General features: G+C 43.2%; 1 protein-coding gene across 1 annotated transcript in view; it reads right to left on the reverse strand.

The window, feature by feature from the left end:
- LOC119464051 (obscurin-like) overlaps nucleotides 1-25,779 on the reverse strand; it is a 201,139-nt gene that overhangs the window by 35,596 nt on the left and 139,764 nt on the right. Inside the window, 21 exon segments of the mRNA XM_037724875.2 lie at nucleotides 271-477; nucleotides 2,372-2,809; nucleotides 4,708-4,779; nucleotides 8,904-9,079; nucleotides 11,583-11,699; nucleotides 12,303-12,541; nucleotides 13,076-13,228; nucleotides 13,302-13,495; nucleotides 14,137-14,315; nucleotides 15,628-15,733; nucleotides 15,857-16,032; nucleotides 16,610-16,727; nucleotides 16,947-17,122; nucleotides 18,202-18,334; nucleotides 19,383-19,552; nucleotides 20,839-20,974; nucleotides 21,051-21,220; nucleotides 23,415-23,553; nucleotides 24,064-24,233; nucleotides 25,198-25,336; nucleotides 25,493-25,662. Of these exon segments, the coding sequence (XP_037580803.1) occupies nucleotides 271-477; nucleotides 2,372-2,809; nucleotides 4,708-4,779; nucleotides 8,904-9,079; nucleotides 11,583-11,699; nucleotides 12,303-12,541; nucleotides 13,076-13,228; nucleotides 13,302-13,495; nucleotides 14,137-14,315; nucleotides 15,628-15,733; nucleotides 15,857-16,032; nucleotides 16,610-16,727; nucleotides 16,947-17,122; nucleotides 18,202-18,334; nucleotides 19,383-19,552; nucleotides 20,839-20,974; nucleotides 21,051-21,220; nucleotides 23,415-23,553; nucleotides 24,064-24,233; nucleotides 25,198-25,336; nucleotides 25,493-25,662 (3,578 nt within the window).

A 25,779-nucleotide genomic window follows, 5' to 3' on the forward strand; every position in this document is an offset into this window, starting at 1 on the left:
TATCTTCGAAGTTTTGTCTGTAATATTTCGTCCTCAAGCAACCATCCGTAGCCTCAAAAATTAAAGCGCTTTTCCAGGGGTTTCAAAAAAAAAAAGATTTCTTTTCGCTGCCTTCTTTAGCCATTCTGTAGAGGTGTGGCGTTGGTTTATCCTGCATTTTCCCTCTGCAGCAAGGTTTCTTGGAACGTCATTGAGGGTACGAAAAAGAAACCCTATTCACCATGCTCCGCTCACAGTGCAAGCAAAGCCCGTACCAGTGAAACAGGTTACCTGGCTTATCGAGTGGGGGGTGCGGAATTTCGTAGTCCTTTGGCTTGAATTCTTTAGGAACAGGCGGTGATCCTCCGAGACGACTACGGTGAGCAGTCACGTAAGGTGAAGGGTCACTGTGGCCGTGTTTGTTGCCCACACGCACGCGGAAGCGGTAGTCCTTGAATGGTTCGAGGCCCCGGACATCCAGCTGCGTGTCCTTCACGCCTGCCGAAAGAACACAGTGTGAGGATGGGCGCAGAGCTTCTAGAAATGTGGTCCTCATCATATTGAAACCATCATGGTTCCAGCAAGGTGAAAAAACATCACATTGCTTTGTTTCATCTGATGTCTTTATATGCTTTCTTTTTCGCAATCCAACGCAAACTGGTGTTGTGGAGCGGCCGGAAACAATTAGAACTTTATAAATAAATAAATAAATAAATAAATAAATAAATAAATAAATAAATAAATAAATAAATAAATAAATAAATAAATAAATAAATAAATAAATAAATAAATAAATAAATAAATAAATAAAGTGAGAACTCACCCAGAACCTTGAGATCGTGTTTAGCGGTCGAAAAGTCACGTTGCTACTTTACTTGCGCAAGTAAAAGTCATTCGAAAAATGGTGTGGAATGTCAGCAGAATACAGGAAACTAAGGAGCTATAAGTACACTTTCTTATTCAAGGGCCGTGCAATATGTAGGCGCTTGTTAGCCTATGGTATTCTTGGTCGGTGAAAAACATGATTTCCCCAAATACATCTAGGCTTTACAAAAATTATATGTGCTCCACGTGAATCGAGGAATAACGTCTTTGCAGAACATAAGTTTGACAGTGACGTACTTGTTTAACACCGTGGTAACGATTAATCTATTTATTGTACACAATAAATTACGTTTTATTCAGTATAGTTGAAGACTTCAATTACGTGATTAAAACAACAAAATAAATACCCAAAGACACTTCTCGGGCAAAATTTGTTCTGGTAGTAGTGTTTATTAGTGGTAAGCAGCATAAAAAATAAAAGCTTTGAATTGTAGTCGGTACAGTACTACAGTCGGTACAATTTTCACTAACTGTGACAATGGCAGTAACATTTTGTCACTACTATTTACAAGGTTTTTTAAATGTCCAGGGTTTGGCCTAAGGACTGACTGCATGTTTATTACAGTGTTCCCCAAGTTCTCAGAAGGTGCTCCTTACATGTGGTCACTTTTGCCTGTCCTGATGGGACCGTATTATGTAACGATCCCTTTGATCTTTTCCTTATTCTTTTTTATCATTAATCGCGCCGAATGGTCGATTCTAGAGATAACAGTGGCGTGGCGGCTTCCGAACCACTGACGAAGGGTGAGAAGTACAAAAAAATGAAATGGATCGTTACAAAGTTTTCACATCATAAGTAAAGAGCACATGTTTGCAGGAATGCCCAATTGCCAATCACCCGATGCCACTAGCCCAGCAACTTACACGTCACCTTCACTACAATGTAGGACATCATAGTACTTGTCTTGTTGAGGATAACACTTTCAAGGCTGTGAAAACAGGCTTGGCATGAGAAAGATTTCGGAAGAGAGCCGGAAAATGTACTTCTGTGGCGTTATTTTATATCCATACTTCCGATTAGTGACTTTGGTATATGTTTTTTTTTCGATTGCATATTTAAACCAATGCGTGCAAACCTTTTTGTTCGGTCTTTTACTGATGACGATCGTTTATTTTGATTTGATGGCCGATAGATTAAAACGCGCTGAAAATAAATGCTGCTACTATAGTTTCACGATCAGGAACTGTTGTGCGTTATTTTTACGATGTGATATAATGCTTTGGCAGCCAGGTCTCTGTAACCGTACGAGTTTCGAACTTCAATTGAAAAACCTAGCTGTATACTGTGGCCACTTGCTGAGAACTGTGACACCTGCTATATAAAAGAAGCATGACTATTGGTTTATGCATATTCTCGAGGTGACGCAGAACGTGGCGAAATTTCAAGATTCTTCGCAATCTACGAGCTGGTTCTTGAAATCTGCGGCCTATAGAAATTATCGAGACTGGTGCGATTAAATGAGCTGTTACAAGCTTCGCGGAAAACAATCGCCGGAATTTAGCTCACCTGACTTGTAGGGCGACCAGTTGCCGTCCGGCAGCGGCGCCATCTCGACCGAGTACGTGACAGGGATGCGGGACCTGCTGGGCGGCGACGGCTTCCAGCCAAGCGTTAGGTCGCGGTCCGTCATGCGCCGGATGTACGGCTTGTCGGTGAGTGGGTCTGGAACGCCTGCGTAGTATGGCTCGGGTTCAAGGTCCGGCCGCTTCATGCGGTCGTACGGCCTGTCGAGGTCGTCGTATTTTGGGTGAGGCGGGTGTCGAGACTTAGGGTCATAATCGGGCCGGTCAAAGTCCCGGGGCGGGAGGGGCGACAAGGGCGGCAGGTCATGCGAATAGGGGCCGCTGTAGGGCTCGCGCCGCCGGTCGTCTAGCGGAGATGACGGCCTATAGCCGTTCACTTCAGGGTACTGGCGGGGGGAGGGTGATCTACCGCGCCGCAGGTCTGGAAAATACAGAGAACACATGCACAGTGCAGGGCTCTTCGTGGTGGTGCTACAGGGGTGACACACACATCGACGAAACAACTATCCGCGTGCAATGCGTGCGTAGAATATATATATATATATATATATATATATATATATATATATATATATATATAAACACACACTTGGGAGCAAACACTGCTAACCACAGGCAAAAAACTACTAGAAGACACGGGACGCGTGCGAGGGGGCCATGGAGGCAGCTGCTTCTTTCAAGCAATCATATACATAAAGATCAATGGAAATAGCAACATTAATGCTCACTTAATTTGCCACGGACACTAACCTTATAATAAACTATTGTTTAAGTATGTCGATACATTACACCTTTTACGTGTTACCAAAATGTGATCTTTCAGCGCGAATCTTTCATCACTTTGTTAACACAGAAACACTGCTCAGCCGTCGGATGATTTTGACATGGCCTTTAATGAGAAGCTAACACCCACAAATATTAGGGGAAAATATGAACGCTGCGCTGTTTCACACTTTGTCTTCGCTTTGCACTGAACACATTGCAAAGAGCTGTGCGTGTGCTGATGTACCACTTCAGCAAAGACACAGCAAGCATTATTTACTGCAACGTAAATAATGGTATCCAAAAAGTTTAGTGTGTTACATGATTGCTTTTTCTAACTCGTATCTGTACGACAAGAGATGACATTGTCGTATATTTTTAAAATTATTTGCTACATCTATAGACTTGAATAGTGAGAAAAGAATGACAATAACGTTTGTGCCATACAATGGCACAAACGTAATTTTCCAGTGCCGTCATAATTCTGATATGCGGGTATAAGGCATATGACTGATAGTTCATGTATGCATGTGTGCAAACCGTTAAAAATGAGTGACCATGAGACACTGCCAACAAAATCGAAATGTCATAAAAGACTAAAGGAGCACAACTTCTCTTGTGCTACCTGACATCACCATAGGCAGTGCGGCATGCGTGGCTACGTCCAAAAAATGAACTACGTTACGATGTCTTACAGGATTCGGCGGAAAGGATTTTTATGTCTGGTACCAATATATGAACATGCGGTGAAATCTTAACTCCGAGTGGCGTGCAATGCATTCCGCGTGTCGTTAAGTCCAATATATTTTTGTTCATCTCAGCGCCAAAATATCATAACAGAACTTGTTTCTCGGCTAGTTGCTGCGTGATTGTTCACATTAAAGCTGGCTGAAAAAAAGCATTGAATTCTAGGTCTACGGCAACCCTCAGCCCGATATTACCTGGACGTTCAAAGGAACAACGGTGACTTTTCTTTCCTTTTTTTTTCAGTTTATGTGTTTATCTCAGCGCCACTAGGGCCCGCGAAGTGTAGAATATGACTACAAAGTAGCATGGTGGGATTCGTTTTATAATAGCATCTAACTTATTCTGCATCAACGCATAAAATCTGGCATCATGATGAGGGTATGATGCTTTTGACGTAAGTTTGCCATAATTTTTGTTGTTTTCTTTTAATATTTTCGCTCTGGCAGCCAGCACAACTTCTCCACACTACTAGTGCGGGTGCGGTGCAAGGAGTTCTATGCTCCCGGAGTTTGTTGGGATATGTGCTGGGAGCTGCTGGCTCGAGATAAATAGCATCGATCACGGATTGAAAGGTTCGGCAAGTCGCCTCTGCGGTCTTATCTTGCGCTATGGTATCTCGTTCTGCTACATTTCATTAACAACTAGAGCACTGCGCGAGAGAAGATGAGCGGAAAGACGGATGCATGCCTTATTGTCGAGCGTGGCCTCCCTACCGGCGGGCTTCACTCCTTTGTGGCTTAAGCTGCTGACTAGGTGGCCGCATCAAGAAATGGGCATCTAGCTTCTCTAGAAATTAGCGGGAAATCTCACCAGACTTTTCAGGAATGTCGCGGCTTGGGTACTTGTCAGTCGATGGTCGCCGCTTTCCGTCATCGTATGGACCTGGTCGAAAGAAAAAGTACAGCTTCGTAAAGACAAGTATTTCCGCAGGACAGGAAGAAATATGTGCTCGTCTGGACATTCCAGCTTATACAGCTTGGAAAGTGAAGTGCAATTGATACCAGAGTACAAAGTAAACACTGCACAGTTTCATACTTACTGCTCTACAGAGGCTTAAGGTACCACTCTGCACACCATGCGTTAATTTATTACAAACCATGCGACAGCTTTCTGTAACACTTTAGAGAAAATAATCCCCGCTGCAACTATTCGTCAGTTTGCAGAACTGACGCTTTTAGTGAGCTTCTTAATGTTAATACATTAGGGAAAATTAAGGTTTGACCATGTTGCATTGCTGTGGGTTAAGATTCGTTGTCATGAGTAACATCTACCGACGTCTGTTCACAAACTTTGTTCGAGAAACACTGGTATTACTCGCGCATATAGGGAAGAGCATACCATATTTCCTGAGCTTGTTACGTAATTATATGAGTAGACGGGGCATTTTGCGTTAATTATGCAGCACAACGGTTCAACAGACATTAGGTTTAAGCAGTCATGTTCACACATGATGGGTAGGATTATTACAGAGATTATCACAATTCTTGCGATAGAGGTGCTTTGCTATGCAAAGACGTCTGATGAAAGCGCACAAATTGTGTATTCTAACTGAAGCTTAAAGACTACAGGTTCAGTTGCAGGGTGCCACTACAGGTTTGTCGTCAAAATAATACTTACCGTTTCACTTTTGCGTGTTGTGTTGGAAGACGTGATGGCAACGATCATTGAGCCGAAACGTATAACTCGAGTGACTCAAATTTCGGCACGTGCAACATTCATTGGCAGATCTCGTAAATAAAAATTGTCATGTTATTATAAGCTGCTCTAAAGCGATCATGAAACGCAGGTTAGAATATATCTTAAAAGATTGTGGCAGGCGGGAAAAGAATCGTACAGAACAGTTATAACTTTTTTCAATACATATTCTGAAAGTAAGCTTTATTTAATGAAATAATATATGCTAAATGTTACGTTCTGCACAACCACAGCTTCGGAAGTACATCTGTGTAGGTAAGTTCTGGGAAGAATGGTTAATCGCTATCTGAACGCGTTGGCTTTGGAGCTCAATGATGATCAAGGGCATTTATAATAGTTTTTTCTTCGCGAGGAAAAAGAATGGTTGTGCATAGTCCACTGCAGGCCATTCCTAAACTTGATTCTAGTTTTAAGGGGGAGGTGCTTTGATAACACAAAATGTCCTTTATAGAAGGGAAATATGGAGTAATTTTTGAAGTAGAAAGAATTGCCGACGTTACTTCTATAAGGACTATAATTTATGGTAAAGCTTTAGTAGATGCTCGACTAACATGTCACTCGAATTCCTTTGCGCTGCGGCTTAAACGGCGTGCAGTGGTTACATATAAAGCATCTACTTCTACTGCTTTAAAAGCTTTAGTGTTGCCTACACAAAAGTTTCAGAACTCCGAGCTCCCGACACAGCCCAACAATATGGCATATCGTCGTGCCAACACTGTCTCTTTAGGCAACAGTTACCCTTTCGAATGCAGTTCTTTTAGCAGTGAAAGTAACTTTTGTGTAAGGTAACACTGCTTTTTCAGTAGAGAAATCCACAAGCCATGATAGGTACAGCAGACCAGCTTTAATGGCAACTAATTGGTGAACAGAACAATAAAATGTACATTCGATAGTTTTATACAGAGTTCTGTACACACTTAAAATTTAACTACAAACTGACACTGTTGGCATGCCTCGGTGAGCTCGATTAGTTAGTGTTTCTATAACTTATACAACGGATAGAAAGATAAGAAATTGCAGAAATACAACGTCGTTGCACAAAGAAAGGCATCAGCAAAGGACAAACTTACTTTAAAAGGTCCACTCAAACTTAACGATTTTTCCTATATTGAAGCTTCGTTTTGCACGAACCACTGTGCTTCGGATTCGTAAAATTTGAGCAAGCACAAGCTGTTAGTGCTATTATAGTAACAGCTGCGAAGCAATAATGAACATTACCGCAGGCAAAGTGATATGCAGTAAACAAAGGCTGCGGAAACATTATGCATTGCATACGGAGAGGGATGCTTGGAATTGCGATCAATGTTTGAAAATTGTCATGTCTTAGTATAACCGTATACGCATCATACAAGAAACCTGTAGTCAGTGCAATTTGTTCAAGGAGTTCTTGCATAATTAACAAAAGTAGAGATAGCGAGATAGATAGAGAGAGAAATGCTCTGGTTTGCTTTGGTTAATGGCGAAACATTTCTGCAATTGGTGATTTTGAGTGGACCTTTGACTCAGCCACGCTGAGCGAAAATGAGAAGAATGCATATCAATATATGGTTCGATCATCGCATCTGTTGTAAAATTTCAAGTTTACTCGTGAAGAACGTTCTCAATTGGTAAATCATAATGACACATTCAACAGTTTAAGAATGTTTGTGCCATTCTGCCATTCTTTAAGTTCATTGATAGAAGGAATACCTGATCTTCTGCTTCTATATCACGATCTGTTCATCTAAATGTTTCCACTGAAGCGAAGACTGACAACAAGCGCCGTGCGAGAACAATAAAAATTTGAAACCCGCCCTGCTAAGGTCAGCGCACAAAGTATTGGTAACATAAGACAGTAGTATTTCATTTGCATTGAAGAGACAAGGAAACTAGCTGGTGACAGAACCTTGAAATTGTGTGTTTAGAATGTTTTCAAATGTGCTACGCTAACGTTCGAGTTTCTCTGAATTCACATCTGTCGCTCAACGGCTTCGTTCAGTGTTTAAAGAAAGCACACACATCTGTGTCTTTTTTCTGGTCATGTAATACATAGAGGGCTATTTCAAACGGTAGCCTAAAAATTCAAGCTTTCTATGGAACAATCTGTGTTTTGCTTAAATTCACGAGAACTTTGAAAACTCCACACACACGTCTGATTAACTTTCGCATAATTCGCATGAAGTCTCCACACGCTGCTTTCTTATATTTTCATTAAATATTCAACCGCAGAGGCCACGAGATGCAGCTGGCCGTCTTAGTGCGCGGAGCACAGTCACTGTTTGTACATGGCGCTCTTCTTGATGGTCTAAGACGGTCGGACTCCATGTCACGTTCGCAGCGTTGGCGCAAACAGTGCACATTGCTTCGTGGGAAAAGCCAACAATATTTCAACAGCGCTGCTTACGTCTACAATAATGGAAGAAGAGGCTATGTAGTTTTACATGTACTACTGCGTGCGTGCGCACGGTATCATTTCGTTTCATATTGTTTGGCACGTCCGGCAGTTCTCACATTTCTTGCATAAATTTGCTAGCATGTGCGCTGCGTCTTCAGTATGCACACCACTTTTCTGATTAATCATTTACATTGTAAGCTCTACTCAAAAAAAGCTAATGAAGCAATTTGTGTGGCTCCGAACATGCAATAGATACGCAAGCTTAGGAGTTAAAGAACCGGTTTAAACGTCACACTCACTGTGCAAGAACAGGTATCGATGTTAGTTTTCTAGTCATTGTGTAACACACATATCGTGAACAGAGCCTACAGCTTTGTTAGGGAAACACATTCTTAAAGAATTGGAGAAGATACTATCTGAAGGTTGTAAATAGAAGCGAACTGTAGAAACCAAATAGTTATTGCTTTTCTTGAAGTCCTGGCAGAAAGTCCGGGAACAAGGCTATTTAACGTACTTTTTGTGCTATAATAAACACTAGGATAAGTAGATACAAGCTATATACACAGGTAACAGTCCATGCTTGATTGTGCGTCTGGGAATGCGCTTATTTAGCTATGACGTCATGTCAGAAACGCTGAAGGAGCAAGGCCGTTCAGGCTGAAGAGGCTCAAAGTAAATAACGGGCGCCTGCGCTCACCAAACTTTGAGGCTCAGGTATCCACATTCTTAGTTTTTCAGAGGTCGCATTGCTTGTTCGCACAGGTGAAGACAAACTGGTTGAGGTCCTCAAAGAAAGGGACATCTTCACACGGCGCGGGACTTTCCCGCTGAGACAGTATAATCACAAGCATGGACATGACAATGCCCACCACAACGATGCATGGCACTAGCGGATCCATGTGCAGCAGCTGCGAATGCCACAGAAGGTATTCCTTACTCTCGACCCTCAGGGTAGCCATGCAGGTGTCACTTCCGTACGGATTGTAGATAGAGGCTCGGTATTCGCCCAGGTCCTCTGGTTTGCAGTCACGGATAGTCAGACGCAGCGTTCCGTTCGGTTCCAGCTCCATCTTGTGGCGACGGGTCAGTTCTAGCTCTTCGCCGTCTTTGAACCTGAATGGGCAGGTAGAAAAGGTGATGCGTCGTTGTTACAACCGTCACGATCTCAGTGTGACTCGTAGTCCTGAATTTGAGTGCGGAGGTTCTGGCTTCCTGGCCACGCTATCGAACTTACTTTCTCCACTGTGTTCCTGCTACGGCCTAGCTTTGCAAAATACAGATCACATCTAAAACATATATTTAATCAGACAGTTCGGTATCACATCTTTACAACGATGTTCTTAAGGTAAAAAAAAAAAGTCTGTCTGGCTTCATTCATTGTAGTAACGCTGCCAAGATACTCTCATGCGAGAGCACAATATCCCTAAACACTTCAGAGTATTATTAACCTTTAGCGTAGAAATCGGTGAGAGCAGTACAAGAAACGAACCACGAAGACATACTAAAATGCTTCTAACAACTTGTGTTATTCGAAGAAATGACACAAGAAATAAAGGTTTCAGGAATATTGAAGAGAGCTAAGTGGAAGAAGTCAAAATCGGCTAGTACATTCCCACCCCTATATATGCGCCACTGTTACACGCTAAACACAGTGGATTTTATAATTGTGAGCATTTTCACATTTTGGAGTGCATTTTGCCTTATATGATGGTACCCAATGGTAAAATAAACGTTGATTTGTTTATTCTTGTTAGTTCTCAAGGTAACGTCGATATTATTACAATTTTTAATGGTAATGTACACTTAAGTTCAGCGCCGGCCAATAAGTTATACCTCCTTTAGCATGACATCTGGTGGCGCCAGTCGCCTATGGTTTACTCCTGTAAATGTTACTCAAATTGAAGTCGACTTCAATTGACTTTCGATTGAAGTCAACGAAGAATAATCGAAACCGTACAAACTCGGGCGGATATTACCGTTGTTTAAGAGAGAGAGCGCCAGGTACCGATAAATTTGATAATTTGCACCTTCATAACAATTAAGTTGTTTAGATAATGCAAGAATGTCAAACCTAAACCAATAACCATCGATACGCGTGCGGGATATACTCGCTGCGATGCAGCTCTGCAATAACCTCGCACGTGTTAGATTCGCGTATATTCACCTAAAGATTTACTGATGTAGCGCTGGAACACTGACCATGACGCCCTAAAGTCTTCAGATGCTTCAATCAGATTATTTTTTTGTCCGTGTTCAGTAGAAATTTGCATGTCGCTGTGAACTCTGGGGTGCAGTGGCGCGAGTTACAGTGCTGGGAAAGATTATCCTGCGCATGCGTGCAGTGACACGCGCTATATTTGTGTAGTCTGATGTTGAGGCATCTTCCGGCGTGACCAGCATGAAGTGACCCGTCATGTGGTATTGCTGCACAGTGGCACCGCTGCAAATGTACGCCATATGGCGTATCGGTGGCATTTGGAGACTGTCTTTTCACTGGCGAACAGCAGTTACGATTTAGCAAATAGGGTGGACGTATCCGTTGACTGCGTCGCTCGTAGCCGGGCGTATTCCCCCGGCCTGAGCACAACGATGCGCAAAACGACGCGGAGCATCGTTCGGTGATTGCTTTAAGCGTATAAGGGTTCCAGCACAGAGACTGACTGGACGACTGGCCCAACAAAAATGTCTCAGATGAAGTGCGCGACAAGATAGAAATGGTCAAGCGCCGCACAACTGTCAAAAAGGGTAACTTGAAGCGGGAGCAACTCAGAATCACGCGAATAGGCTAGCTGATGCAGGGACCGTTCGAACAAGTATACCACATGGTCATTACCCTGCACTCAAATCACGATGCCGCCACGAAAGAAGAGGACGCGCGTCGTCGGACCGGACGACGGCGAGCTGTCGTCAGGACCTTCATACCGACTGACCCAGCTCAAAAAGGAAGAAGCCCGAAGAGAAGCAGCCCGAGAGCTCGTGTAGTCTTCAGACTTATTGCGAATTTCACGATGCTGTTCGAACCAGATAAGACCAAATAGTTACTGGAGCCTGGTTATTGTTTTTTTTTTCAAGAAATAGGCAGATATTCTACAGCACTACAGACTCAACAGAAGAACCTATCCCCCGCTACACCCCTTATTCAACACAGAAGCGGTAACTTTCAGAAGACCACAAATTCCTACGTACACGGCACACTACTCCGCAGGATGTCTCCCCCGCAACACCCACTTCGCTTGCTGAGACCAATGACGTTTATCTATCACCGTTATCTGCAGTCGTGCTTAGTTCTTTCTCCACTTTCCTGAAACCTTAACATTGCTGTTAATTATTCGAGATAAAAAAGGATACGGCTGTTAAACGCGCTTCAACTTGACCTCGTCTTCCGTTCCTTCTACTTTCTGCAGTTATTGCAATGCGAATATTTAAGGCACTCCTAGTTGCTCGCAGTGAACCCTTGTTTATTTCGGATTGCGATCTCTGAGAGAAGACTGCGAAGCGGGTTCAATGTCACCAATGAAATGTATGTACTGATGCTCCAAGATATAATAAGATATACTGAGAGAGAAATGAGATGCGAACGGTGGGGAAGTGAACCGGAAGGCAAACATCCACTGACCATTTAACTTCTGGCATGGGGGAGCCCGCAATGCGTGCGGTGAATGTTGCTGTGTCACCTTCGGGGACTCTCAAGTTTTCAAGCCTCTTCACGAAAGATGGCGGCTCTCCTTTTTCTCTGCAAAAGGACAGGCGCACGACAAAAGTATCATGAGGAGGAGAAAAATATTAGAAAACATCAAGCGTCTGGCACACAGGCTATTTATATCTTTGATAATTGGGTCTATCAATTTGTATGGAAATGATTTCTTTTGGAGTCTAGTGTGATAAGTCTGCGAGACGTACAGTGACTCAGCCAGGTCGATTTTCGTTGACCTTTAAAAATCTTTTCATAAGCGTAAATACAGAAATGAACGCACGCATAAGTGCACGTACGAACCTCCTGCGTTTGTGCTGGCAACTGTTTCATATACACGTACAGTAATACGTACAGCGGTCTTAAATGGCGCGGTCACGACATAAATGCCGCGATATTGGCAAGCTACCAACTCGAAAAAAAAATAGAGAATGAGAGTAATGAACCTTTGTATCCGTTTAGTTAGATAGTTAATAAATGTTTTCAATACTGAACGCGCTAGTCGTTAAGAAATAGGGTTGAATTTCTTACAGATTACGGGTATTGAATACGGCAGACTTTTGGAGCGCAAAGATTACTGAGTGGTTGTTACAGTTGCCTGTTTTATCACTTTCCTTCACTTGAGCATCAACACTAATCACTTACCGGATCGTGACACGAGAACTGCACTTGTCTTCCCCTACGGGGTTTTTCGCCAGGCATTCGTACAAGCCACAGTCCTTGTTTTCCGGCCAAGGTATCGTCAGTGTGCACGTCTCGCCCTCCTTGCTCATGGTGTACCTCATGCTGGGTTCGATTACTTTTCCATTGTAGCGCCAAGTAATTTCAGGTTCGGGGTAACCCTTAACCTTGGCCACCAATTTCAAGGGTTCGCTTGGAGATGCCTAGAAGAAGAGGAAGGTATGATTCAAAAAGAAATAATGCCACTTAAGCGCTAATAATTGCTTGGTAAGCACGTTAAATTTTAACGTTCACTGCTCTTTTATTCTTTATTCTAGCAGTGTAGTGTTTTCTATTCTAATATCATCTTCCCACGAGGAATCTTTGACAGTCATCTAGCGTCCTATAAGCTTTAAATCAATTTATATATATCAATATATCAATTATATATATATATATATATATATATATATATATATATATTATATCAATTATCCATTAACGTCACAGCCTTTAAAGATATCTTAATCACTGAACAGCGTTGAGCGCACCGTTGAGCGCACAACAGGCAGTGGCGAATTACACACTCCTGCGAGTCGTCCGTTCTTCCTATTGGTCCGGCGTTTCTTGCGGCGCCCAGTGGAATATGCTATACTAACAAGCCCCAGTATCTACCATTTTTCTTAGAAAGGCCATGAGTGAAATTCACTTCCTTCTCGTGGGGATCACGGCGAATATATTACGATGTTTAGTATTACCTCCTCGTCAGTCAGGCGCTTTGTAAAGTACGGCTTGCTCATTGGGTTGACGCCAACTGTCGCCTTGGATGAAGCTTTTCCAGCGCTATTGGTTGCTCGGCACTCGTAACGACCAGCATGGCTTGGGAGGCTGTGTTTCGAAGAAAGCCTTGCCTATAAGAATGAAGTAATGTCTGTTAGCACTTGTAGCAGCTAAATATAGCAAGTCTTAAAGAAAGCAGCGCACCTTGCGACCATCAAATGTTGCCTCAAGATCTGCGATGCGTGGAATGGGTTTGCCACCGAAGAACCATTCTACCTCAGGAGTCGGATTTCCGGTAATCTTAGCTTCCAACGTGAAGGGTTCGCTTTCCATCACCTCGACATCGTCGAGAGGGGAAACGGTTGGCTTTTCTTCAGTTTTATCACCAGTGTCGCTTGCTGTTGAGAGATAGAAGATTGTACAAAATATTTATATAGTTTCTCTGAACCATAACCACTAAATATTCGACGTCCCTCATAACCCGCGTGTTGCTCTGGAGCGTTAAACCCCATGATTTGACTTGATTCTGATAAGGTCTGTGAAATATAATTAAGAACGCATGTAACATTGCACAGGTGATATTAACACGCCAAAGAAGCGCACTACGATTATGTTCATTTACGTAAAACACCCTGCATAAAGTTCGTTTAGCATCGCTGAGCGAACCTTCGAAACCCAGTGCAGCATAAAAAAAGCGAATTCTACTCCTTTAAATTATATATATATATATATATATATATATATATATATATATATATATATATCCCTGGAAGCTACAACTGGATTTGAGCTTTAGCAGTATACGCAAATTTTTGCGGCACACTGCACAGTAGGAAAACAAAATTCTGACTTTCGGTGGTGATGGACAGTAATCCCGGCTATAGCTTCTGCTGCTGCTGCTGTTGCAGAAGTTCGCGCCAAGATCGGTCCTGTTTCAGTATATTCCTTATCACATGTTTATCATATAAGAGTCAGGCCGAATATCTAGATATTAAGATTATATGAGAAATAAAAACATTGTACTCGCAAGTGAATTTACCTGCAACTGTGAGCGGAGCTTTGGTTTCTTTTTCTCCCAGGGGGTTCTTAGCTTTGCAGGTGTAAACGCCAGCATCCTCCGGTGTTGCTTTGGGGATATCGAGGGCTACGTCGCCGGCTGGTGTTTTAGTTTCCTTTATTTTCTGCCCATCCGGAATCAAAGGCTTTCCGTCCTTCTGCCTGCGAGTGGGAAATGTGTGCGGACGTTATTTTTTTTTTTTGCCTGCACGTGACGAAATACCCGAAGCAGATAATAAGTCAGTAATTATTATTTATTTATTATTTATCAAAGAAACATGGAAAGTCACCCTCTCTAGGACCTGATATATCCAAGAGTCCCTAACACTGCTCCGGAAAAAAAGAGAGGAGAAAACAAGGTGAAAATAACACGTAACAAAACGAAAAAGAAAACCACTGTACTTACTGTAATACAAGGCACAAGCACGTAAGTAATGCCATTGCGGGCACCAGCACTGGAACCTCGGCCTTTGGTGCCGTCATGGCATCATCACATTGGGAAACAACAACAACAACAACAACAACAACAACAACAACAACAACAACAACAACAACAACAACAACAACAACAACAACAACAACAACAACAACAACAACAACAACAACAACAACAACAACAACAACAACAACAACAACAACAACAACAACAACAACAACAACAACAACAACAACAACAACAACAACAACAACAACAAGCCTCATGGTATTTTGAGTTTCCTCCCTCAGCTTCAGTAACTTGTGGCCTATTCCTCACGGATTCTTATATGCACATAGGAGAAAAGCGGTACTGAGCGCGAGAATGGAAGAAAAAAAAAACGCGTATTAGCTACCAGCTAATATATGTCAGAATACGAATTATTCGAACCAGCAACAGTAAACAGAACACATGACCTACTAAATTATACTGAAAACTAGAAACTGCGTCCAAGGAACTTAAGTTATAATCAAAATGGCCAAAAATACGAGCGTTTGCATTCTCCAGCTACAATGGGCATTGTTTTCTTTCTCATTTTGTTTTGGAGGTACTGGTGCTGTATTACATGTACATACACATATGCTTGCTCAAGAGTGGCGATATAAGCTCATTAACTAAGAAAACCATGCGCAAAAAAAAAAAAAGAAAGCCGACAGAAGGTAAGAGTCTGGCATACTGGCATCGCGAAGAGTGACGTCGTATAAGGATGACAACTCTTAATCTACAAGACAAGAGCCCTTTTGATGGCAAAGCCCACCTTCGTATCTTCAAATGATTACTGAAGGGTGTAAAGAAGTCAAAATATATGCAGATAATGAAATATAATTATTGGTGCAGTAGTTCGCGATTTTGTGTGGTCCTCAAATGTGTGACTAAACAAAATAGAATTCCATAGTATTGCATAAAAGCGTAACGAACTAATTATATATTCAACTGAATTAAATAAGGGGTGAAATGGAGGGAGTGAATTAAAGCGTTGTTCTTAAGTAAAGAACTCACCATTCTGTGTCAGGAGTAGGCTGACCAGCGAGGGTAGTTTCTAGTCTGGCCGGGTAGCCTTCCACGACTTCGACGGGCTCCAGTGGCTTCACGAATTTTGGCGGGTCTAGAAGCGTAAATGAAGACAAATTTGCCCGATCAATGAGGCCCAGGAAAGGGGAAAAATATAAAAGACAAAATTAATGCAAACTAAAATGGATGTCTTTGTGGAATCAGAGGCGAATCTTACGGTTCACAGTCACCGGGGCGGAGGTTCTGCATTCGCCTTGGTCATTAGCTGCAACAAGGTCGTACTTTCCGGCATCTTCAGGCTTCACAGGATCAATCGTAAGGGCTACGTCTCCCCCGGGCGATGTGGTCGAACGAATGCGGTTATCTTCAGGTAAGTCCTTGCCGTCCTTAATCCTGTATGTAAGGGACGGCACAATTGTAAAACACAAGCTTTAGCTTCCACTGCTAAAGCTTGGAGGAATGCCATGTATAATCATAACACTGAGGCTGTATTAACCATCTAGTTTTCATATTCTTTTAAAGTCGCTTTCATGGTCGCTTTAGTAAAATACCTAGCTTAGTAGACAGTGGCCTCCACCTGAAAAGGCGTGGAACCTATAATTCAGTCAGGAAAATACAGCGACACTGCGTTGTCACTTTCGTTTGCCCTGAAAAAAAATGCTTTTAACAGTTCGGGTTTAGCAATGTGCCTCTGGAAGAAACAACGATTAAGAGTTTGCTTGTAAGCCTGTTCCGTGTGCTAAGTTGCTATGGTAAACAAGGGGACAATACCTCCCGCGGCCTTTTTAGCTGTGAGAACGCAGCGGAAGATGCATAGATAATCTCGCGCAACAAGCTCTGCAATCATATACACTGCTCTACTGTCTGTAGTGGACAAAAGCCCGTTTTCCTGGACCAAGGTTGTTACATCAGTCTATTTATATAAACAGGACTGAAGTTAGAAGTTGTATCCTGGAATGTAAACAGTCACCATTTGACGTCTGGCATGGGTTCTCCGGACACCTTGGCTTCCAATTTTCCAGGTTCACCTTCGGTGAAAACTGCTGGCTTCAGCTCGTCTACGATTTCCGGCTCGTACTTCGGAAGCTCTAGAACGAAGACAAGCACGGAAGAACAGGAATTTATTTGATGTCGCAAACGACAAGACATCTTATAATGTTTTACAGAAAAGAATAAATATAAAAATTTTAACTTAATTAATTTCTCAAAATAAAAAGACGAAAGAAAACCCCCAAGATTTCCTGTACAGCAAACTGCACACAAATAAGCTACATTGCATGCAGGAAAAGCATGTCGGCAGTTCTTACCAGTCACCTTCACGGCGCTCGCACTTTCAGCCTTGCCTTCTGGGTTTTTGGCGACGCAGACATATTTGCCTGCGTCGGCTGGTGTTGCATGCTCGATGGACAAAAGCACTGTTCCGTCCGGTTCTTGAGTCAACGCCACCCTTGAAGAAGGCTCCAATTTTTGACCATCTTTGAACCTGGAACGCACATACAACGCGCTTAATTATCACAATTGTATTCGAGCTTTTCTAGTGACATAAGCCCATCTGGCAGAAATAGTAATACTTTTAATAAATTTTCAAGTGGTCTAACACAGTTTCTCATATCGCGTCATGAAGCAGGTCTTGAATATTCTGAATTTGACGATGCAGCGTACGTGGCATGCGAAATTGACTTAACAGGACACAGCGAGAGAGATGTGTTTGTTCAATTTTGTGTATATCTCTTTGTCCCCGGCTCTGTGCTGTTAGCATCTTGAGGTGGAAAAAGAGATCACTGCGCTAAGAAATTACCGCGAAGAACTGTAACGAACTCGCTACGATGAAGACTAAAAGTACAGCAATCAAAACAATCTAATAAGTAAAAAAATAATAGTAAAGACATCTAAAACTGAGGTCAACGTAGGGAGTTTTACTTCTCCTACATTTTTCTTGTGGGCATTCTTCTTTTCTTTGGTTTTCCTTCACACTTCTTTGTCGCTGGAGTTTATTTTTGACGTTTAGGATAGCCGGCCTCCTTCGGCGGCACATCTTCCTGGATCTCATCTAATAAACAACCATAGCAAAATTGCTGTTGCAGATTCCATGTGGTGCGTGTCGACCTTTCTCCGAGACATTTAGAAAGTTCCACAATTTTGTTAAACTTATTATACTATTATACAAGCGGGCTCCCTGTAGCGACGTTATTTCAGAGGGCCTGTTGGTCTAATAATGATGGCATAACCTTTGCATCGTTTTCCCCAACTTATTCCATTTACTTTCTTTCCCACGGCGAGGTAGTCAATCGGGAAGATTTATGGCAACCAGTCATTAGGTACCCTTCTCTCTTTTTTCTTTCTTTTTATAGCTAAGCATTGTGCGCCTTTGACTTGGGAGTGTGCATTACGAGCCATTGCAGATCTTGTGATGTCCATTCGCTTATCACCGCTCTCTACTACGCTAAATATCGCAAGTAGATTTAAAATATCTCGCCCGTGCAAAGATTTTTTTTAAAATAAATAATTGCTTGGTTCGCGGAAGTAAACCAATCACCAACTAGAGGAACAAGACATACGCACCATTCCGTAGTGAAAGGACTGTCGCTCTTGACTTTACCCACAAGATGCATTGGTTGTCCTTCCAGAAGATCAGCGTTCTTGAGCTCAATAACAAATTCAGGCTTTTCGCCGGGAACACGTGCTTCAGGTTTGGCTGCAAAGAAGTAAGAGCGCCAGCGTTTAATGAGTATCTTTAAAAAAGATACGTAGTTAACGACGCCACGAAAAAACTGAAGCCCTCACCACCTGCTGAAAAAGAAAGAAAAAAAAAAGAATGCCCGTTCATATACATCAAAGCGTCTGAAACATTCTAATTAAAACTGGTAGTGAACAGGAGCCGAGGGTCATACGCACAGTGAGAAGGAGGGATGGTGCTTAAAAATTTGTCGGGGCCTCGTCGGCATCTCTATACGGAAATGCACTGTGGCTTTTCGAGAAAACTTGCGTTTGGATAGTAACGATAGATAAGAAAGCACAGAAAGAAATTTGTATACTCAGATCTTTATATTCTCTAAGCTTTCCCTTAGTATACCCGAATGTGGCCTTTTTTTCTACACAGAGCAGCACAAATCTATGATAATAGTATCTATACAAATCGCAATGGAGAGATGGCAGCGCGAGAAGAAACTAAGAATATGCGCGACAAGCTTTTATTACCCTTTTGAGTTAGTAATTGACTGCCTTAAAAAATATTGTTCACTGACAAATACAGCGCAGGGAAGGTGACTTGCCGCTACTCCATGCAATGTTAATGATCCACAACCTGCCTTTTCCATCTGGGCATAAGACTGGCTGGCCAGCGGCCCTTTTTTCATGTACGTCCCTGATTTTTATCTAAGACAGGGCTTGAAGTCATTTACTATGGTGTAACCCCCATCGTTGCGGTGTGTTCAGCTAGCGAATATTAATTGTGCGTCTAGACCGGGGGATTTAGATTAACTTAATACAGCGACCTACGCAGCACATTTTCTCACCTTCATCTTTCGGCAATGTATGGCAATTATTCTGCACAACCTCCCTGCACTTTATTCTATCTGCTTCTCTCTTGGTAGCTGCGTCATCATGGCTGGAAATTGCGGAGGAGTGTTCATTTTGACTCATTATAGTCAACGCTTCCTTTTGTTTGGGCCAACGAAGAATGTATGCCACGCTTCTTCCGAAAGAAGGTTATAACGGCTATACGTGATATAAAGACAGCGTACTTTTCACGTCGGAATCCGAAGCAGCTTCTCCAGCATCGTTGGCAGCTACCACGGTATAGTGACCTGCGTCTTCTGGCTTGACCTCGTCTATAACAAGGGCCAGTGTGCCATCAGGCTTCTCCTCGGTTCTGATACGGTCGCTCGGGCGAATAGGCCGGCCATCTTTCAGCCTGTAAAAAAGATTTGTTGTCATGTCCAAGAAGAAAATAAGGGCAGTACAACAGTTACAATAGTATTGAGGTGCAGTCGGTGTGAGCGGGGGTCGAACCCATGACTTCGTACTTAATATAAGGGGTGTTTTGATATACGAGCCAGAGTTGCTGTGACTATATGCTCTAGGACCCTCAAAATACTTTGGATTCAACGCAACAGACAATGAAGCCAACAAAAAACGAAACCAATGAATACGCAGAGGAATAAGGTATTTTATTAATGAACATGTAGAATTAAATATGAATGAGGGTTAGCTTAGGATTTGCGATAGCCTTCGCATTTCTCGAATTCATGCACGTTGCGCTCCTGGAAGTGACCGCTGTTGTGGTTGACCAGTTAATAGCCCCTTCATGCACTCCCTCCCCCTCCCCCCCCCCCCCCCCCCTTAATCCACATTTTTTTTACGCTATAACTGTCCATAAGAGCAGATTCCAGCCAATCGCGATGGTTCACGTATTAGTAGCCAAGACGACCTGCCAATGAAACGAGCAGTTACGGACAAAGAGATTCGCCAGTTCGGCCTCCTGTTCTTTATAATTACTGTATTTACAGTTTTCAAACACGGCCCGTATGCGCACATAAAAACGTTAATACGCTAGAACTGTTCGCAAAAGCAGTGCCACTCGATTGTTAGCTGCGGTATAATATTAGCGAAGGTGGCCGGACTATGGCAAATAGCTCGTACGAACGAAACTATTCGTGAATTGGGCCCCATATCCTTAGTTGCTTGACCGGTGTTAGTTGTCATGGCGATAATGAGGCTGCCAGCACGGGAGCTACCGTCGAGACGTGTGGCGCCCGGCATGAATTGCGCCACCCACACCTAAAGTGGTACATGAAACCGTGAACTCCCATCGGCATATTTAGATAGGCTGCTTTGTGCCTTTCTTCGTGCTGAAATAACACCAGCTCACGCCATTTCACTCTTATCATAACACTCAGTCAACTTGCAGCACTTTCCCGGTGACTCTGATGGTACCTTGCGCATAATAACGACGTATTCTCTTTCGATCGAGTGTTTAAGTGTTTAGCCGACAAAGCCAAATGATTCATACAACGAAAAAGACGCAACTCACCAAGGAAAAAAAAAAAGGCGGAAGGAAAGGGCGTCTTTTCCTTGCCGTGTTGCATCTTTTTCGTTGTGTGAAGCATGTACCATCTAGCCCAACAACAAGTTTTATTAACGCCAAATGACCAGACATTGTATACTTGCATGATATCGCTGTATCAAAGTAAAACTCACCACTTTACGCTTGTAGGGTTGCTGTCCGGTTCAAGCTTGGCCTCTAGCCTCGCTGGTTTGCCTTCGGCCAGGGTCGTCGGCTGCAGCTCCTTTTCGAATGCAGGCTTTCGCTGCTTGCGATACTTGTCGGGCTGGGCTGCATGAGCGAGGTAGAATGGAATCGCAAAGTTGAGGACCAATACTGATCTCTTGGAACGCGCGTAGACGCTCACTTTTTATGTCTGCCTCCGATTCTGCTTCACCCGCCTCGTTGGCTGCGACAACGGCGTAATTTCCGGCGTCTTCAGGCTGCACATCATCTATCAGCAGTGCCAGCGTGCCATCAGGTTTCTCCTCCATTTTGATCCGGTCGCTCGGTCGAAGCGTACGGCCGTCTTTCAGCCTGAAAAAAAAATTACGATGCAATAACATGCATATAAGCGGATGTTTATGGTATTGCTTTGCATAGTCACAGCTCCGCGACAATGTTTTCCACATCAGAATGAGGAAAAATACAACTAAGCGCTCACACTGTTTAAGAAGCTAGGATAGCTATGGTCTAGCTATACCAACAAAGGCACAGGGATAGCTACTGTCAGGAGAACGGTAATATCGACGCAAACTGGACTGGCGCGAGGGCTGAGGTGCGGTGTTACCGAGCTTAAGTAGTTGTGTGAGCCGCACGGTAGTCAAGTCGTGATGGTAGAAATAAAAACAAAGAACAGAAGGAGGAATATGCCTAATCTTTTCTTGCGTTCTGGCATAAGTATATCTATGCGGTAAGGGCCACTCAAAATTAACATTTTTTGTGCGTAAGAAAGAAGTTAACAAATCTCTCAAAACGACTTCATCAAAAACCATTGTTTATTATTTCTTTGCCAAAATAGGCTAGCTGTGGTGTTACATGTCGCGAGAGATGTTTTGCAAATCATACGCTGGGTTCATGGTAAAACACAGCGTGGCGAAGAAAAGGACAAAGGTGAGCGACACTATAGTGCTGACTATCAACTAGAAATTTATTCCAAAAAAGGGTTTAATGTATACATATTACTGTACATGCGCTGCAATTAGGTGACAGGTGATGCGATTAGTTTGTAGTTGCGTGCAACAACGGTCTCGTTAAATTTCTGCAGGTTCTTTCCTTTTCTGTGAGATAACTGATCTAACTGTCTTCTGTTGTCATTATCTTCGCTTTGTTATCTTTCTGATGGATATGCAATGCGAAATTTATACATATATGAAATCCTTTCTGGAATAACTACATGGGAATGATAGTTTAGCGTTTGCATTGTGTCACTCGTCTTCGTCCTCGCCTTCGTCGCAGTGTTAATCTGCCCATTTTTCACTCCTTATAATCTGTGGGATATATTGACACAATTATATCGCAGCTGGTCGGGAAGGTGCTCTTGAGTGCCCTCTGCTGTCCGCCAATTTCTGTTCTACGGCTTTCTTTCTTTCAGAAAACATGTAACCCCCATAACACTTGTCTCGAGCGCGGAAGCGGTAAGCTTAGAAGCGCGTTTACGCCATCTACAGTAAGCCGCAGGTTCGGCTCGATTCTGCTTTCAGCGTGCGCTGCCAGATGACCTGGTATTCGCTTCCGTGCGCTGCTTTCACTGCTCCTTTTAATCAGCAATCTCACCCTACACCAAGGGAGCCTCAGCATTGCCGAGATTCAAAGCGGAGGCGCGGCTTACTGCCTCGCATGACCTATCGTTCACAAGAGCGGCTGTTTTCCCTGCAAAGTGGGAAGGGCGGTTAGCGATGGCCTTCTATAATTAGGCGTCGCTTTCTGGGGAGAAATTCGACTCCACCCAGTGGCTTCCACTAGATGGCGAAAATGCCGCGCTGCTTCACTCCGCTCTTGCGTTTCGCGCAACTGTGTCGGGGGCTGTACTCTTTAACGAAACGAGGCATAGCGATTTACAGACGGCAGTGGCAGGCAACCTGGCGTAAATACGTAAATAAAAAAGAATTAAGCGTAGTATGCTAAAATTCAACCTTGGCGCAAATACGTTCAGGAAGGAATATTTCAGGCTTTGCGAGCGGAATAGTTGGCGCGGATCCGCGGCTGTGTGTAACGCATACAGAAAAAAAGAGACGAGGCGAGGGAAGGAGAACAAGCACTTAATTATTTTCCTTTCTTTTTTCCTTCGTCTGTGTTGTTTGTTCACGCTGCGCACGTAAATAAATAGTGCAAGCTTCGTAGAGTCCCAAGGTATGCATGATCAGGCGTGAATTGAATTGCCCTATATTTCAAATACATGTCCGGTTCGCGCTTTATTTCATCTGGGAAATACAAGTGACATACATGGAGTCGTTTTGGTCGCGAAATTTATTGCACACCGAACACGCCATAAATGAACATGACATCAGCTTCGTGCGTTAGCAATCACTCCATCGGGTAAACTGAACCAGCAACAGCGTCTGCTATAGATGATGGAAGTTAGCGATGAAGTTAACATGCGCCGTATGCGTTCTTTGACGTAATCTACATGGTTGTATCAAGGCTATCTGATGCAGAAAGTAATTCACGTGCTGGTTCACACATCTGGGTGTGATTGCAATGATAGGATGCTCCAAAGTTGTACACTTACCATTTTATGCTTGTTGGATTGCTGTCAGGCTCCAGTTTGGCTTCAAGCCTAGCAGGCTTTCCTTCCGTGAGTGTCACCGGCGCAAGCTCTTTTTCGAAAGCTGGTTTTCGTTGCTTGCGGTATTTTTCTGGCTCAGCAGCTAAAAACAAGGTACACCGTTGTGTCTTAAATGCGCGTATACATATTACAAAATGTGTACGGAACGTCGATGACTGTTAAGCGTGAAGAGTGTAAAGTGTTACAGAAATAATTCAACCTGTTGAACCATCGTGCTTTATCAGATTTTGCGTTTAGTCACTTGTCAAAGATTACACTTGTACAACATGCTTGTGCTTTTGTATCACGGATTTGCGGATTGACTCGCGGATTTACCTTTTGGTATATTTCAGTTCACTACCTGCGAAAGATGAGTGGCAAGGAAGGTGTACGGGAATCTCAATGATTCCCAACGCTTTTCATATAGACACCGTGTATTGGGTTGCCGTCAGTTATAAGGTGACACACCCAACATTACAGAAGAGAGAGTATCCATGATTTTGATGCAATCACGGCGCACCAATGCAAAAGTTTCTTGTAGTTAAGGGCGCTGCCATCAGCGAAAAAAAAAAAGAAAACAAGAAAAAACAAGGAAACCTAAAATCATACTCACTTTTGACATCAGCCTCCGATTCCGCTTTTCCCGCGTCGTTTTCAGCGACCACAGAATAATTTCCGGCGTCTTCCGGTCGCACATCATCTATCACAAGGGCCAACGTGCCGTCAGGTTTCTCCTCTGGCTTCACCCGGCTGCTTGGGCGGATGGGCCTGCCGTCTTTGAACCTGCAGCGGCGATCGAAAATGCGCGCTCTTAAATAGACTACTTCTGCAGTTCAAAAATGAGGCGTTTGCATTCGGTAGCACCAACCGCAGAGCGCACGCAGCAATTTGGACATTGTGCTGCAATTCGCTAAACAAAGACTGCATGGCTGTACGCTCCATAACTTCGACTGCGTTGTGAGGAAGAGTCAGCCATCCAACGGCGTGCTCAATGACCATCGCTGTAACACCCTTCACAGTAGCGAAGGTGAGTGATTGAAAAACTTTTGGGTAAAAATTATTTTGGAAGCTTGGCCGTGTAAAGCAGGTATTTTATGTGGCTCATTATAAAAAAAAAAACGCCTACTTCTTCTCGACGGTAGTCACATGGCAATTTCAGTTAATTCTTTCCGGAGGTGACAATGCCATCTATGTTTTGAAGTAGTAGTAGCAAAATCACTTGCGATACTAACCAATGCTAATTTTAGTACTATCGTTTAGTACCTTGCGCTTAAATTTATTAGTGTTTTTTCTTGTTAGTGTATAGGCCTAGCCCCGTTTCTAGAGAATTCACTATACAGTATATATGCCTATTCTTATTTTTTTAAATTGATCATTGCCACTCATGCCTCACTGTTTTCTTTTTCTATACTTTGCTGTTTCCCATCGAATACGGTTGTGAAATATTCTCTATAACTAGCTATCGTATGAAGTGTGTTTTAATCACCTGGGGTCGTATTCTCAAAGCTTCTTGTTCATAAGTTCTTTTTTCCATTGGCTGGGCATCTTGGCGAATATGTCCAGCATCAGGATTGGCTGAAATTTGCTCTTACGAACATTTCTACTGTAGGAGCTTTTGAAAATATACGGGTCCAGATATTCTTGCCATTATGGCTGCATTATTCGCATGTTGTAGAGGGGCCGCTCATAAGCATCGTCAACATTTTTAACATCGCCAGTGTGAATAAATCGGTAAAACGTTACTTACCACTTAACACTTGTAGGATTGCTGCCCGGAGCAAGCTTTGCCTCTAGCCTGGCAGGTTTTCCCTCAGTCAAAGTTGTGGGTTCGAGCTCTTTTTCAAAGGCAGGCTTCTGCTGCTTGGCGCCGGGCTTTTCTGGCTTTGCTACTCGAAGAAATGAGACGACAGCGTTTCAGGTAAATACATATTAGTGCGGTAGTACGTAGGCATAATAATAGCGCGTTAAAGAAAACCAAAGGGAAAAGAAACTTCAGTCTCATTCGGTAAGCACACTTGCGCGAGAGGAATCGCTGCACTTACTTGTTACGTCTGCTTCTGAAGCAGTCTCCCCGTCGGGGTTCTTAGCAACCACGGAATATCGGCCAGCATCTTCAGGCTTCACGTCATCGATGTGAAGACGGATGGTTCCGTCGGGCCTCTCTTCAGGCCTCACCCTGTCACTCGGCCTTATGGGCCTGCCATCCTTGAGCCTGTCAGTAGCGAAATTGCAAGGGACACACAGCGATATCGTCAAGCCGAACTAGAAGCGTGCTTTACAGATGCATGGAAAAAAGAAAGAGGTTCGCAGGAACATGGAGACAATGTGA

Source organism: Dermacentor silvarum, chromosome 1 (genome assembly GCF_013339745.2).
Source record: "Dermacentor silvarum isolate Dsil-2018 chromosome 1, BIME_Dsil_1.4, whole genome shotgun sequence".
NCBI classification, from domain to species: domain Eukaryota; kingdom Metazoa; phylum Arthropoda; class Arachnida; order Ixodida; family Ixodidae; genus Dermacentor; species Dermacentor silvarum.